The sequence below is a fragment of the Anneissia japonica genome, unplaced genomic scaffold, assembly GCF_011630105.1.
Source record: "Anneissia japonica isolate Jap-2015-1 unplaced genomic scaffold, ASM1163010v1 scaffold288069_len450862_cov184, whole genome shotgun sequence".
NCBI classification, from domain to species: domain Eukaryota; kingdom Metazoa; phylum Echinodermata; class Crinoidea; order Comatulida; family Comatulidae; genus Anneissia; species Anneissia japonica.
Window position 1 is genome coordinate 18481 of NW_022746790.1, and position 15331 is coordinate 33811.

The 15331-nt window shown below is 35.2% G+C and overlaps 1 protein-coding gene across 2 annotated transcripts; it reads left to right on the top strand.

Moving 5' to 3' along the window:
- Positions 1-1816: 1816 nt before the first annotated feature.
- On the top strand, positions 1817-10216 carry LOC117120298 (neuronal calcium sensor 1-like). Of its 2 annotated transcripts, none has more exons than XM_033265313.1 (7): positions 1817-1859; positions 3668-3768; positions 3871-3895; positions 4179-4317; positions 5637-5715; positions 6836-7002; positions 8287-10216. In XM_033265313.1, exons 1-7 carry the CDS (start codon positions 1825-1827, stop codon positions 8383-8385), a joined length of 645 nt encoding a protein of 214 aa, XP_033121204.1. In that variant the 5' UTR covers positions 1817-1824; the 3' UTR covers positions 8386-10216. The 2 variants fall into 2 exon arrangements, with proteins under 2 accessions (XP_033121204.1, XP_033121205.1); XM_033265314.1 differs by lacking the exon at positions 1817-1859 and adding an exon at positions 2181-2459 and having other exon boundaries at positions 8287-8423.
- Positions 10217-15331: the final 5115 nt, after the last annotated feature.

Genomic DNA, 15331 nt, shown 5'->3' on the forward strand with positions numbered 1-15331 from the left:
ACATGTAAATTAAAATAATGAAGCTAAGTCACAATCATAATCAAAATTCATTGTCTTATTAAAGAAAAACCATTACAGAGAGCATTTTACGATCATTAAGCAAATTAATATTAATAACATAGTTAGGACAATTCTTTATACATAATTTAAAATTTCATGGTGATGCAATCCACAAGGTCATATTCGAGGTCAAAAGGTCATTGACATTAGATTAGTTAATTTTTCAAAAATAATGGCAGATTTAAATTCCTTAGTTAATTCCCTTTTCAGAAATACAAATGCCACACTTTAACATGTCAGGGAACATCCTAGAGTTCAAAAATGTGTGTCAAATATTTACTAAGCAATTGACCTACTGCTTTTCAGAACAATTAGCTCATACTCTATAATAATGATTATTGCAAATGGAATTAGAATTTCAGGCCTGTGATAGTCCACCTGCACTATAACCAATTTTTATGAATATCGATCAACCCTCTTTGAAAAACATGACATGAAGTCTAAGTAAGAAGTTCAGCTTCAATCGTGATAGGACTGAGGGTGTGGCACTTTTGGTACTTGGCTCTCACGGAATGTTAATGCCACTCTCCGTAAAAAAAATCCATAAAAGGTAGATAATCCTATTTATTAAAGCCAGGCACTGGAGTGAAAAAAATATGTGATACATTGTTCAACTTATTTTTCTAGGGCACACAAAGCATATTTGACTAAAAACTTGGAAGCGGTTAATGAGATACAGATTTTAGAATATTTAATAACAGAGTGAAAATGAGGTGTGAAACACCCTTTTTCCTCCAGTTTTTAAATATTAAAAAATCATTAACCACGCCCATTTTTTTTAATGGTTTTTGTGTCTTAGATAAATCAGTACAACATTTTAAAAATTATTTTTCCTCCTGAGCCTGGTTTTAATTGTTGGTAGTTTTTTCAGAAAAAAAAAAACCGTCTTACAATTAGTGATTCACATTGCGTGAATAAAGTAAGCTCATGTAGGGTCGTGTTGTTGTATAGGGCCTAGACATGGTTTAAAGGGGTTTTACAGTAGGTCTGCGTTGATATCTGCAATCTGTGAATCATCTTGCTGGCATCAGGGTGCGTTGAAATTACAGTAATAGCCGTTTCGTTCAACAATATGTCATCAGTCAGCTTGTGTAATTCTAAGAACATACTTCTTTCTCGTCTTTTTTCACCTCCATCAGTCCACCTTCCCTACTTAATCTATTGTCACCTTTGACGTTACAATATTTAAATATTATTTTTTTTCATTTAATAAATAATTTCAAAATCAGTTCTTATTATGTCATTGAGAGAAAGCCTTCTGTATTACAGACATAAACAGTAAGTTTAGTTAATTTTCTTCTTTTTTTTTTTTTCTTTTTTTTTTACAGATTTCTTCACTTGCTAGCAGCATGACCAGAAAAGTGCCACCGCATCCATTTCGTAATCTGTATGATGGTTTGCCAGGCTTTCAAGACATATTTGATGAGCACTCATTTTACTGGTTTGCTTTTTTCTTTGTTATCCTAACCATAGTTGTTGCATATTTCTTATCAAAACGGATCACAATTCGAGAACGTGAACATTATCTGTAAAGGTATGTTTTAAATATTCTTTTTTTTCTCTGATATTTAATAAATATATATTTGAGGTCACATTTTGACAATTTACAAAAATAAAACTTTTAGGAAAACTGTTGCAATTTTGCGGATTGCTAAATATAAAAAAATTCTCTATCAGAAAGTAATCACAACCTTTCCTTATTCCACATTGCCATTACTCTACCAATTGGTTTTTTTGTTGTTTTTTTGTTGTACAGAAGGTGTTATGATGAGGTGTACTGTGAACATCATGTATCCAAGGTAAATTATATTCAATTATGTATTATATTTTTGTTATGTCGCCCTCTAGTGTAGAACTACTATTTACTGAACAATAGTATTATGCTGACAGTTGTTCAATCAGCTTCATGATCAATTTACAAGGCAAATTCCTCTACCTTAATTTTCATGTTTTAGAGGATATTTTTTTTATTATTGCCCAAATTCATATGATTATCTTTTGACCTTTCATATATGTTTTTGCAGTATAATCATAATGAAATTAAAATTCCCTTAAGATGAAATGGTACAGTCCAGTTCCTTATTGTTAGCCTACAAACATTGGAAGCCTTTCTATTGATTTTTTCTCAGTTTCTGTATTCAATACATATATCCAACAACAATCATGAGTGTTCCTAGTATTTAGTTCTGTCCTAAGATATTTATCTTATTCAAGTGAAGCCATGAAAGGTTCGATATGCTACATATATGTCGCAAGTCTTGGACTGCTTTAAGGATAGTGATTACCAAATTAGTGTTAAATTTATTTATAAAAGTGTGTTGATATCGTTTCCATGGTAGTGCAAATGTACAGGGACTGAAGCTAAGAGATTTTGTATTCCAATAATTAAGCTACGTTTTGTGAGTATTGATCTTGTACAATATTATTCTAACCTCCAATGTGGCTATATAAGTCAGCTCCTCTTTAACTGCGCCACAATTTAACATGTGAGGGAACATCCTAGAGTCAGAAAATGTGTTATGTAAAATATTTACTAAGCAATCGGCCTACTGCTTTTCAGAACAATAAGCACATACTCTATAAAATCATGATTATTGCAAAGGAATTAGATTTTTATATCAGGAGATTCAGGCCTGTGATAGTCTACCTGCAATATAACAAATTGAAAATTTGAAATAAAAGTAACTTTTCTTTATTTATTTTTATCCTATTGCTGTTATGAAAATCGCCACATAAATTTATTTATTCAATTTATAAGATTAATTAATTAATAAAGCATTTATCTGCCAGGGGCAGATTCAGCAATTCGGAAATTGAGGGGCTAGATCTCCTCAGCCCAACCATGATTGGGACTGAAATACTCAATTTTATGACTATGGCACCCCAAATGGACGGAATTAGCCCTCTCAGATTTAAATTTCATTTTCATTTTCTTTTTCGTGTCGTCATGTCATCTTTCATAGCTTAAGTTGTTAAAACGCACTCCATCAGTAGTCCAAACAGCATTACAGTTATTAAGATCACCAATAGATGTTTACAAGAGAAGGGACATCATTCCTCTTTGTCTCACACCATTGGTAAATGGTTAAAAAGGAATGCTCCTCTCTAATAACTTTCCTGAAGAGGGTTATGATCGACTCCATCAAATGCCTTAGAAAATTTTAATAGAGTAGATTAAGCAACATTGTATTGTAAGGCAGTTATGTAGGACCTCTTTTAAAAGATAGCCTGCAATTGAAGATGCAAGAGATTTTTCCCTGTGTTTTCTGTATTCCTTTTCTTCATTTGGCGTCTTAGTTGGGCCCAGCCGACACTACTGTAGGGTTCATTTCTTTTGAGATTCAAACAAGCCTCAAATAATCTGATTCTGATTCTTTTAATACAATCTTGCTCTATGAATGCCATATTTACTGCTTTTACTAGGCCTATGCTATGTATGAAAGATGAAAACATCACTTGCACTGCTATGAATAATAATATTGCAACCTTGTTCCTGCAAAATGGACAAACAGCAGCACATTAATCGATAATTAATGCACCTTTTTTTTTTTATAGGAAAACTACTTTGGAACTCTTTTAATAATTGAATGTTTCTCCCTATTACTAGGTATTTGTTTAACTGTATGAGGAACGGTAGAGTAAGAATGGGCAAAAGTTCCAGCAGGCTTGACAATGATGTTCTCAAGGACCTGGAATTGAATACACATTGTAAGAATTTTTTGCCTGTTTCAATAATTTTTTGTTGTCAGACTTACAACCTGTTGTAGTGCTTTGCTAAAATTTTAATAATAAAATAATTTTGTTTTTCAGTTTCTTCAAAAGAAATTTTACAGTGGTAAGTTAATAAATCATGTGATTTTGTTATGTTGATTGATAATAATGAGGATGTGCTACTAAAGGACCTAATGAAATTATTATTATTATTATTATTGTTGCTGTAGGTTGTTTCCTGCTTACTGAAAGAACTTTTCTTTTATATTTATAAAAGATAATAAAGTTTCTTCGTATTTGTATATGTATTTGTATTACCGTTACTGTATTGTCATCATCATCATCATAGACAGTATATATATATATATATATATATATGTATGTATATATATATTTTTTATTAAAAGGCATAAAGGCTTTATGAAGGATTGTCCTGATGGTTGTCTACATCAAAATGAGTTCCTCAATATTTATCAGCAGTTTTTTCCATTTGGAGATGCTACAAAGTTTGCAACATTTGTGTTTAAAGTTTTTGATGAGAATCAGGTAAGAATGTGTTATACTTATCCCAAAGCATATGGCTCACCAATAAAGAAATTAAATGCCATTCATAAACTAATACATCTCCAACAATTTGAGAATGTTTGCATGTTTTTACTAAGTACTGTATATATGGCAAAGTCAAGCCAAACCAGTCAATCATTGGAAAATAAATAGATTTTTAGTTATTAATACAGGGAACATAAACATGAAAGCTGTAAAATAGTAAAAGAATTATTAAAATCCGACATTTCGTTATGAAGTTACAGGAGTTTAGACATACAGTTGTTGAAGAACAATTTTTGAGAAAGCGGCTTTCAAAGTTTATGATTTTGGGCATTTCTCAGGCAGAAACCATCACCAAATCGTTATAAATTGTTGTTTTAACATTGGACATGAGGAAAATAACAGCATAGCATGATATATAGATATATAAAGGTTAGTTAGTGCAATAAAATACTAAATAGGTTTCAAAAATGTTGACCATGTTTTGGCCATTATCTCTGTAACAGGATATGCGACGAGTGACTTGTTTGGCTTGTCTTTGCCACGTGTTGTCTCATTGGAGCTCATACAATCAGATTTCCATAAAGTGATCACAATTAAAAATAAAAACTAACATTTTAGATTCTGTTTTATGTTTCAATACATTTCTTCAATATGTGGCAAAGACAAGCCAAACCAGTCACTCGTCGCAAAAATCGATTTTGAGTTATTAATACAATGTTAGAGAGTAAAATAATAGCTATAAAATGGTAAAAAAATCTTTCAAATCGGACATCTCCTTATGAAGTTACAAGCATTTAAACATACAGCTGTTTAAAGAACAATATATGAGAAATGAGCCTTCAAGTTTATGATTTCAGGCATTACTCATGCAGAAACTATCATCAAATCATTAAAAAGTGTTGTTTTAACATTGAAAATGGGGAAAATAACAGCATAGAATGACGTATAGATATGTAAAGATTAGTTTAGTGCAATAAAATAGATATTTAAAAATTTGACATTCCAGCATGTTTTGGCCATTTTCTCTGAAACAGGATTTGCGACGAGTGACTGGTTTGGCTTGTCTTTGCCACGTATATTATTGCCTGCTGTGGTACCATATAAGGTGTACTTTTTTAAATCAGTCATGTGAGGCACTTTTTTTTTGCTTATGGATCAAAATGTTACATGCATATAAAATATATTTTACTACAAAAATAATTTGATTCTTTTAGAGATTACAGGCCAGATAAAATTGGTTGAGCTCAAACACATGATTTAATTGATTGCTTGTTCTTACCATGCTAATATTATTGTGATTTTTAATTATTTTTAAGGATGGGTTGATAGAATTTACAGAATTCATCAAGGCTTTATCAGTGACATCAAGAGGCAATGTGGATGACAAATTAGATTGTAGGTTTTGGTGAAGATGAGGTTTAAATGGAAATTTAGGTTTTTATTCGATTGCTCAGTAGTCATTTTCATCATCATAATCATTTTTGTTGTTGTTATTATTACATCATCACCTTCATAAAAAATCACTTCTACTATTAAGTAAACTGAAAAATGGGAGGCTCACTCGCCAATGGTTCCGGTGGTGGAACAAGTCTTCTCGGATAAGGACTTTAAACCGTAGGCCCAGTGTACGCATTTGGCTCGTGTGCACTTTAAAGAACCCGGTACATCATTCGAGAAGAGTAGGGGGTTACCCCGGTGTACTGGTCCATTAAGTCCCTTGTTGTTAAATGGATATGCCACGTAGGACAGTGATTAAGTTCACTTATTGGCATATCCTTGGCCCTCGTGCCTAAAGAAATGAAATGAAAATGAAATGAAATGAAAAGATGGATGTAACATTGCTGGGTCTCGCCTAGGATATTCTTATGTCAAACTCAGCATTTGTCTGTGGGCTAGAAACTATGCAAACTAGGTCAATTCTAATCCAGGAAAGAACATTGGTCAGTTCTAGGTTATTGATAATTCAGACAAAGCATTGTGCCTGTGTTAAAGGTTCTGAGTAAAATATGCAGTAGGTTAAAGGTAGTTTGCATAGCCAATCTGACCAGGAACAGTTCCACCGTTTGCACTGCTTCTAATCGCCAACAGCTTTCAGTGATGGTGATTGGTCGGTCGAATCAAGGAGCCTTCCCCATTGCATCAAAAATACTTTAGCGACAGTGTAGCGTTGTATGGAAACCAAACTACAACCAGTTTTTTTTTGCATTAGACTGGGTTTTTTAGTGAGAATGGGGTTGCAGGACTGTCCTGTCCTAGCTTTAAGCTACTGTAAATTTGTCCTACATCAGATTATGTGCACTAAACCATTGCCCGTCATTGGGGGTTCAGACACCACAAGGGGTGGTAACAGATGTCATTGTGGCTGTACCCCACCTCCCAGGCATGAAAACTTCAATAAAATTGAAATTTATTAAACAATATATGAAATTAATAGGAAACCACAGTTCCCATTGGGTTCTGGCTTATTTTTTTTTTCTATTCTGAAAAATTCAAATATTTGATGTTTTGTTTATAGGGGCATTTAGACTGTATGATCTGGACAGAGATGGGTACATTAATAAAGATGAAATGATGGAAGTTGTGGATGCAATTTATAAAATGGTTGGCCCCATGGTAACTTACCCTGAAGATGAGAGCACACCAAAAATGATGGTTTCCAAGATATTCAAGAAAATGGACAAGGTAAGTTCCTATCAGTTTGACTTTCAAATGTTATAGATATAACATTTTCTGTATTAAGATACTGAGAAAAAATATGGAAAACTAAATTAAATTCAATCATTGCATTGCTCTTGTAAAATAGTAAAAACATTATCAGCTAGCCTTCCATTGAGATCAAATTAGCTTAGTTTTTGTAGGGAGAAGCCACTTACTGGAGTAATTGTTTAACACAGTTTCGCTGCCAGGAACGCGAGTTCACATCCGACAGGTTTCACTTAGGGCGCTAAGGACGTGAGTTCACGTCCACACCTGTTTGAACATACCGCTATTTTATTGCTTGTAAAGTCTCTGGCAGTGGTCACAAAAAAACTCTCGCCCTGGAGGTTTAGGGAAAAACCTGAAAGTAACGACCTAAACATTTTTGTTGGTGGTTCATTACAGTTGATGGGAATGATTTTCATTATGGTGGCGCCCTTTATGCTTTGACGTATAGGATAAAACTAGGAAAAAAAGGGCAGCGAACATATTAACAAGCTTATGCAATCTGATTGTATTTTGCTCCATGTGCGTATACCCATAGTTAGCTAATAAAATTGATAAAATGGAAGTAAAACATTCAAACATCATGCGGAAAGTGTGCTTTGCTTGCTCGTGAGAACGTGGGAGACCATACTGATTTCCGGGAGGCTTCCGCTACTCACAAAAAAATGGGACCTCCGCTGTTTTAAAAAAAGAGAGAAACGCACATTATCACCACACACAAAAGTTTCAGAAATTACAGAGATACACTTGGAAACTGACTCTTGACTCTAAAAAGGTTCTAACTTGTAATAACATCTCAGCTGAGTAACCTGAAAATCAGTCTTTGTATAAATAATAATTTATTCGACATTTCACTTTTGTAACAGTGGCAATACACAATAAGTGGTACAGACAATCTTAAACTAAGAAAGATTTAAGCAGTAAATAAAAAAAAAACACAGTGCTTTAGTTAAAGAAAACTAAATCAAGTTAGACTAAGCTTAACAAAAGAATCTACGAATACTAAACTAGAATTCAACATAAAATTAAATAGAACAAAGAAAAGAAAACTTTAATCAAGAGTGTAAATGTAAACAATGTATAATGTAGTAGTTATAGTATACTGAATAAAGGCATTGAAGCAAAGTATCAAGAACTGATCGGGGATATCTTATTAAAGTGTCTAACACCCCCCCCCCCCCCCCCCCCCAAGCACCTGTTATTTTACAAAATATTCAAGAGGCCTCAAATTGCTTACAGCTTTTTTTTTGTTGTCTTTTTCAGAATTTGACGGAGAAACTTTCCAAAGAAGAGTTCAAAGATGGCTCAAAAGTGGACCCAACCATAGTGAAAGCTTTATGCCTGTATGATGGCCTTGTATGATCCACTCCCTTCACATTTATTTATATTTTATTTATACCGAAACATGACTTTGTAGATTTTTAAAATGTTTTGATGTGTAATTTTTAATACATTTTATAAAAGATATAGGGCTTCGTAGTTTGGTACTCTTTTTGCTCTTGTATTTATTCCTTATTTGGAAAGAATTATTTTAAAAGCCCAAAAAGTCCAAATTTCTTGAAATATCCTGATAATTATTGTATACAAATTGATGTGATAGTGGGAAATTGTTTTCTATTTCAAGTTTGGCAAGATGGTGCAGTGTTGAATGTTGTTGAAAGTAGCCCTCTTACAACTTACCATCCTACTGTAGGCACTACTATGCCTGTTTATGGTCACTGAAAACTCATTCCCGCTTACACAAAGCCCAGTGGGCATCACAACCAATCACAGTGTGTAGCTTGAGATGTTTTACAATTTTACATAGAACCAAAAATGTACCTTAAAATTAGGGACAAAAAAAATGTAATGGTAAATTGAAAAATAGGTGGGGAAACACATCTGTTTGCATCGCATTATTATAATTATGCCAGTGTGATTTAATTGTTATCATTTTATGGATATTTGTCTTCTAAAATGGGTTTTAAAATGAGCAAATATGAGGAAGAAACCTAAGTAAGTAAGTAAGGAAAATGACATGATATTTTTTTGGTGGTGAGAGCATTTTTCAGGGATTGAAAAAAGTTTACTACAGTATTTGCTTACTAGAAAGAACTTGATCATATTCAACTGCTGATACCTTACAATAAGAAAAAACACTGAATAGTTTCTTGATGAAACTGTGACTTCTATCATCATATTTAATTTAAAGTAAGTGCAATGTTTTCCCACTTGATGTGGGGTATTTATGTTGTCGTCGTTGTTGTTGCTGCTGTTGTTGTTTTTGTTTTATGTGTTTATTAGAGAAAGTTGAGTGAGGCTGTAATGCAAAGCTGATAGGTAGGTAGGTAGAGCCGAGCAGTCACCTACAGCCCAACATAGGCACCGGTTCAAACAGTTCGCTCGCCCAGGGTTGTGGTGGTGAAACACAAACCCTATCATGTGGATTTCAAAGAACCTTCAAAGACTTGATGAAAGTGTCTGTGGGCTGCACCTGACGTGATGGGACCTAGGGAAGTACCAAGTTACAAGTTAGTTCGTTCACTGAGTGCATAGAGACTAAAGGTGCCGTAATATACGCTAAATAAATCTCCAACCTTTTATTGTTATTTATTATTATACTGGTATCATACTGTGTATTATAAGTGGTTTTTTTTTCATTATATAAAGTGGTTTCCAAATATGACAAGAACTATGCTATATGCTGTAACATTTTTGTCCATCTCGGTCTGCAGTATGTATCCTAAAATGTTAATTGATGTGAATTCAGGTACTAGTTAATTAGGTTTGCATATTTATAACATTTTGGTGATGTGAAAATGATGTATTATTAACCTGTACCCATTGAAAGTTGGGTACAAAGTTTTTAATATGTTCAAGAAAATTTACTTTATACATTTGCAGTCAAAAGAACACAGCAAAACAATGTTTTCCTATACACATTCCTACATGGGCATTGTAACTGTTATTCTACTAAATATCATACAGCTCAAGTTGCTGTAAATTGCAAATAAACATAAATGTTTGTTGATCATTTGTTGTTACCTGTGATTTCTAACAGTACATAAGTAACTATGTTCAACAGGGTAGGCCTCCCTCCATCGTCCATTGTTAACGTACCTGCCAGCCTATGTAACATAACTCTGGCAGTATTTAGCTTTTGTGTAAAGTAAATATTTATTTTCAAAAGAAGTTAATAAAAAATAGAATAAAACAAAATATTTTATTTATTTATTGGGTTATTTATATACCGCCTTTCTTTGCAGATAGGAAGAGCTTTGGTTCCCAGTCATTGGGATCAGTGCAGGATCAGACAGCCCCCTAGTACCCATTTTATAGTCAGTGGTGAAGAGAAGCAATGCAGATGTTTATTTTGTTGTATATATAGCGCCTTTTTTTTTCGCCCGGGAGTGGGGGCCGGGTTGGCCGCGGCTCCCCTTTTGGAAAGTAACAATAGAGAATGAAGGAAAAAGAAATAAATGATCGCCCAAAATGCCTTAGAAGTTATTTTCGGGTGTCTAGGAAACAATATTTAGCGGGAGAAAGTTCCCGGACCTCCTACAGTAGTGTTGCCTCAATCAGTTCCACTTTCGGGGCAACGCCCCCCCCCCCCCCTCATTCGGACATCTCAGGATCCACCCCTGTTTACAGATACAATGCGCTTCTGTTCCCGGTCATTAGGATCAGCGCAGGAGCAGGCAACCCCACTATGTAATACCTGGCTACTCCTGCCATGCAAATAAAGCCATGCAAATAAAGTGTTCAAGTGAAATGCACAGCGAGGGTTTGAAACCCCCAAATTCAAGGTTGCGAAACCAAACCGTTCCCACTGCGCCAAACCATTTATACAATATATTGTCATAATACAGTACTGTATAATAATAATGATAGATAATAATAAAATATATTCTTTTATAACCTTAACAACCTTCATGATTAAACAGAATAGTACTGCAGCCATATGCCTTATGCTATATACACCGACTTTCATGGGTGAACAGATATAGTGCGCCAAAAATAGCATAGTGATGTACCATATATACACTTATACATTGCGATCATCATGACACAACGGTATATATATATATATATATATATGTAATGTCACTACTGATAATATAGACGACTTTACACGACTCAAGCCTTACTACTCAAACTGGACACCGCCTTCTGGTAAATTTGCAGCTCTTGATTTGTACATCGACAATGCTGTCATGATATCTCCAATATTAATGTTAAGCAACGTTGCCGTTCACCTACATTTACGCCTAACGAAAAGAAAGCACTCCTGTCCCTACGCAAAAACAGAGACTATGTTCTTAAACCAGCAGACAAGGGGGGATGTACAGTAGTTTGGCGCAGAGACATATACATTCTGGAAGCTAATCGACAACTTGCTGACAATAATTCATACAGACCATAATACCTCAAGACCCTACCACTGATGATCAAGACCTAGTTAAGCGGATTATTAAGGAACTTATAGACAAAAATGTCTACCTCCTACAGTAACCGCACTCTTGAACGCTAATCAATGTTCTCGCTTTTACATGTTGCCGAAAATCCACAAGGAAAACTCACCAGGACGACCCCATTGTGTCTACTTGCAATTGCTCAACGGTTATCATCAGCCAATATCTGGACAACATATTCTCTAAAATTGTTGAACAGTTACCTACATACATAAAAGACACCAGTAACGCCATTCGTAAGTTCAAATCATATAAGTTTACAGGCGATAAAAAATACGTATTCACCATGGATGTTACTTCTCTGTATACCTCAATACCTATATGCGACGGTCTCACTGCTTTGAAATTCTTCCTGGATCGTGATAACTCATCTAGCTGTTCTACCTCCACACTCCTCCGACTATCTGAATTAGTCCTTAATACAGCGTCATTTGAATTTAATGGGCAATTCTTTCGACAAATATCAGGAGTCAGCATGGGAACCAAGATGGGGCCGAGTTTCGCCTGCTTATTTGTTGGACACTTAAGAAAACCAGATTTTTAAAATCCTATAACGGAACGAAGCCTAGTTTTTTTAAAAGGTATATTGATGATTGTGTGGGGGCTGCATTTTGCTCTTTGGATGAACTCAATAAATTCATCTCATTTGTTCATAATTTCCACCGCATTACAGTAACTCCACGTACGAGATTTCTACCACGCAAATTACTTTTCTGGATGTAACTCTCTCAATCTCTGGGGACTCATTGTCTACAAGTATTCACTACAAACCTACAGATGCACATACATTTTTAAGATATGACTCTAATCACCCACCCAGCTGCAAGAACAGTATACCATATTCCCAACTTCTTCGTTTACGACGGATTTGTGACGACGACACATACTATTCTTTTCAAGCTGATAAAATGATGTCTTATTTCCATCAACGGGGATATCCATCATCTGTGACTGAAAACGCTATCAAACGTGTATCATCTAGATCCCATAACAACGTTTTACAGCCTAAAACCACCAATACTACTTCTGATGATAGAGTGCCACTCATTCTCACGTACAACCAAGATAATATTAAGGTCGCTAACGTCATCCGCAAAAACATCCACATCCTGCTATCTAATGATGACACCAAAGAGATTACTTATCCGCCCATAGGCGCCTACCGAAGAGATAGAAGCCTTCGTGATACTCTCGTTCGTTCCGTCATTGCAAGTCGACTAACCGCTCCTGGCTCAACCACACCATGCAAGAGACCCAGATGTAAAACCTGCCAACATGTGTACTCTACAGAAACCATAACCTGACCCACTGGATCACATCACATCAGAGACAGTTTCACCTGTACTACCACTAACGTTGTATATGCCATCACCTGTACTAAATGTAACCTCATATATGTTGGAGAAACTAAACGTCGTTTAGCTGACAGATTTACAGAACACCTAGGTCTATTAAACTTAATTTACCTGGCCTACCTATAGCTTCGCATTTTACCAGAAATCATGATAATGATATAATCGTTACAGGTATTGCTCTATGCAACGGTTCTGACAAAGTCCGTAAGACACTTGATCAAAGATTAATATATAAACTAGGCACTATTAGCCCCATGGGTTAAATGTTAGCTTCACTATGTTCAGGCTGTAATTATGTCTTTTTACCGTTTTATTTTATTTTAATACATGTTTTTATATCAACCAGCAGTTTGCTTAAAGGGCCATAGAAAAGGTGATGGGCGTCAAAACTGACTTTTAAAGCAATTATAGTCAAGCAATTTCATACACTATAGGAAATATAAGCCTTAGGAGCCATTATTTCCTTCAAAATGAATGGCTCCTTTGGCTTCTATTTCCTATACTGTACCTAAAAAAGCCTCAATGGCCTAGTTGGTTAAGGCGTCTGCATAGACAGCAGAAGGTGCCCACGATGCAGATTCCTTTTTAACGTTAGAATTTATATATTAACAAGCTGCTATTTTAAACTATTTCGTAGCTTAAAATTGGCTTCACTATGTGTGAGCCCTCTAGTTTGTATTTTAATTCTGAGCTTTGTTCCTTTTCTTTTTAATTTTTTTTTTTGTGCGGCTTGTACTGTAGTGGCTTAGCGCATAGATACGATTTCATATTATGTGCTATATAAGTATATCACCATTACCTACCATCACCATTTGTATGAAAGGAGAGTGGTCAGGGGTGGTGCCAGGGTTTTCCCGACGGGGGTCCGAGGTGCAAGACGGGGCGTGGGGGCGATACCTCCGACGAAGGAGAAGATTTCCCCGACGAGAGCAACATGGGCGTGGTCGAGCGTTGCTTAAAATGTATCGAAAGTGTCTAGGGGCGAAGCCTTCGAAAATTTTGACAATTTAGGGGTTTCACTGAAAGTCTACTAATGTACGAAATACATATAATTTTTTTTTCTCCCCGACGAATTGCGGTTTTTCTCTCCCGCCCCCCTGCTGGCGCGCCACCCCTGCTAGTGGTCTTAGATCTGTAATGACATTATGTGCCTCTTTGGTCTAAACGGATGACGCTTTCCGAGATAGCGGGAGATTGCGGGTTCGATTCCCACCTATAATATGGAGCTTTTGTTAAAGACAAAGGCGGCGGAAGCGTGAATGGGGAGGGGATGGTGACCAGGGGCCATTGGCCCCTCCGCTTTTGCTACTGGGGGCCAGCCCCCCCCCCCCTTTTGTGACTGCTCCCAGCACCAGTGACAAACATTGTTAACGAAAGCTATACAATGTCATTATTACAATTATAATTTGTTGATCTATATGCTAGAGACCTTGATTATTTTATTTTTTATAAATCGATCTATTATTATAGATTTTTTTTTTCATTTTCAAACGAACCAGTGTGTAGGCCTACCATATTGATTGACGTCTGTAAAGCGCGAGTCTGTAAAATTTCCTTGAAAAATATCCTCGAGCATTTAGAAAGCAATGGAATCGTTCGCCCGCCTTGCGTAAATTCTGTATTCAGGCACAGAGCGGCTGTTTATGTAAACGATGAAGATGAAAGTGTAACTGATTGGATTACAATAAGCCATCAAACCAATTAAATTCCACTTAGGCTAATTTAACGAAAACAATAAATTAGGCCATTAAAGTTCTCTGGAAGGTTAATTAAAGAATTTATACATTGTAATTAATGTATTATAGGTTGTAAAAACTTTATTGAAAACATTTTCGCTTGACATTACAAATTAGTTTTTGTGAAACAAAATGATGGTTCAAATGTTGTATTAAACAGTAGCGGAACCTAGCCGGCACCAGTCCCCACCCCCTAACTTTTTCAAAATTATTTAAAAAGATGGAGAAAAGAGAAAATTACAATCAAATTTTAATATATTGTAAAAACTAGTGAAAGCCTGTTCGCTTTACGAATTAGTATTTGTGAAATAAATGATAGGTCAAATGTTATATTAAACAGTGGCGGAGCTCTTCTAAATTTTTGATGCCTATAAAATAACTAATACTGTAATACAATTCACCAAACTTCGTCAAATATCTGTATCTTATCAACTATAGCTTTTCCACTGTCCACCACTTGGTCATTCATTGTTCTCACATCACTGTTTATCTGTACAGTACATAGATGGGCCTAATTAATCCTTTATAGTATGCCGACTTGCTTTTGACTTTAATATTGTTTCTCATATTGTACCGGTATATTACCATGGAGGAAATATATTAATATATTTCCTCCATGCTATTACCATGGACCTAATAGGTCCATGCTATTACTAAGAAACTTTTATGTCAAGCGTTGACAAGGAAGTAGGCGAAATGCCAGTTCGTTTCAATAAATTTTAGTGTTTCTAAAGCCAACAATGGGAAACTAATTAATATATATATC

Bases quoted from the DNA above. Each gene is read 5' to 3' on its own strand.
- LOC117120298 (XM_033265313.1), top strand. From the start codon at position 1,825: ATGATGAGGTGTACTGTGAACATCATGTATCCAAG. The intron at 4,318-5,636 runs GTAAGAATGTGT...ATTATTTTTAAG, and splicing joins AAGTTTTTGATGAGAATCAG to GATGGGTTGATAGAATTTAC. The intron at 7,003-8,286 runs GTAAGTTCCTAT...TGTCTTTTTCAG, and splicing joins TATTCAAGAAAATGGACAAG to AATTTGACGGAGAAACTTTC.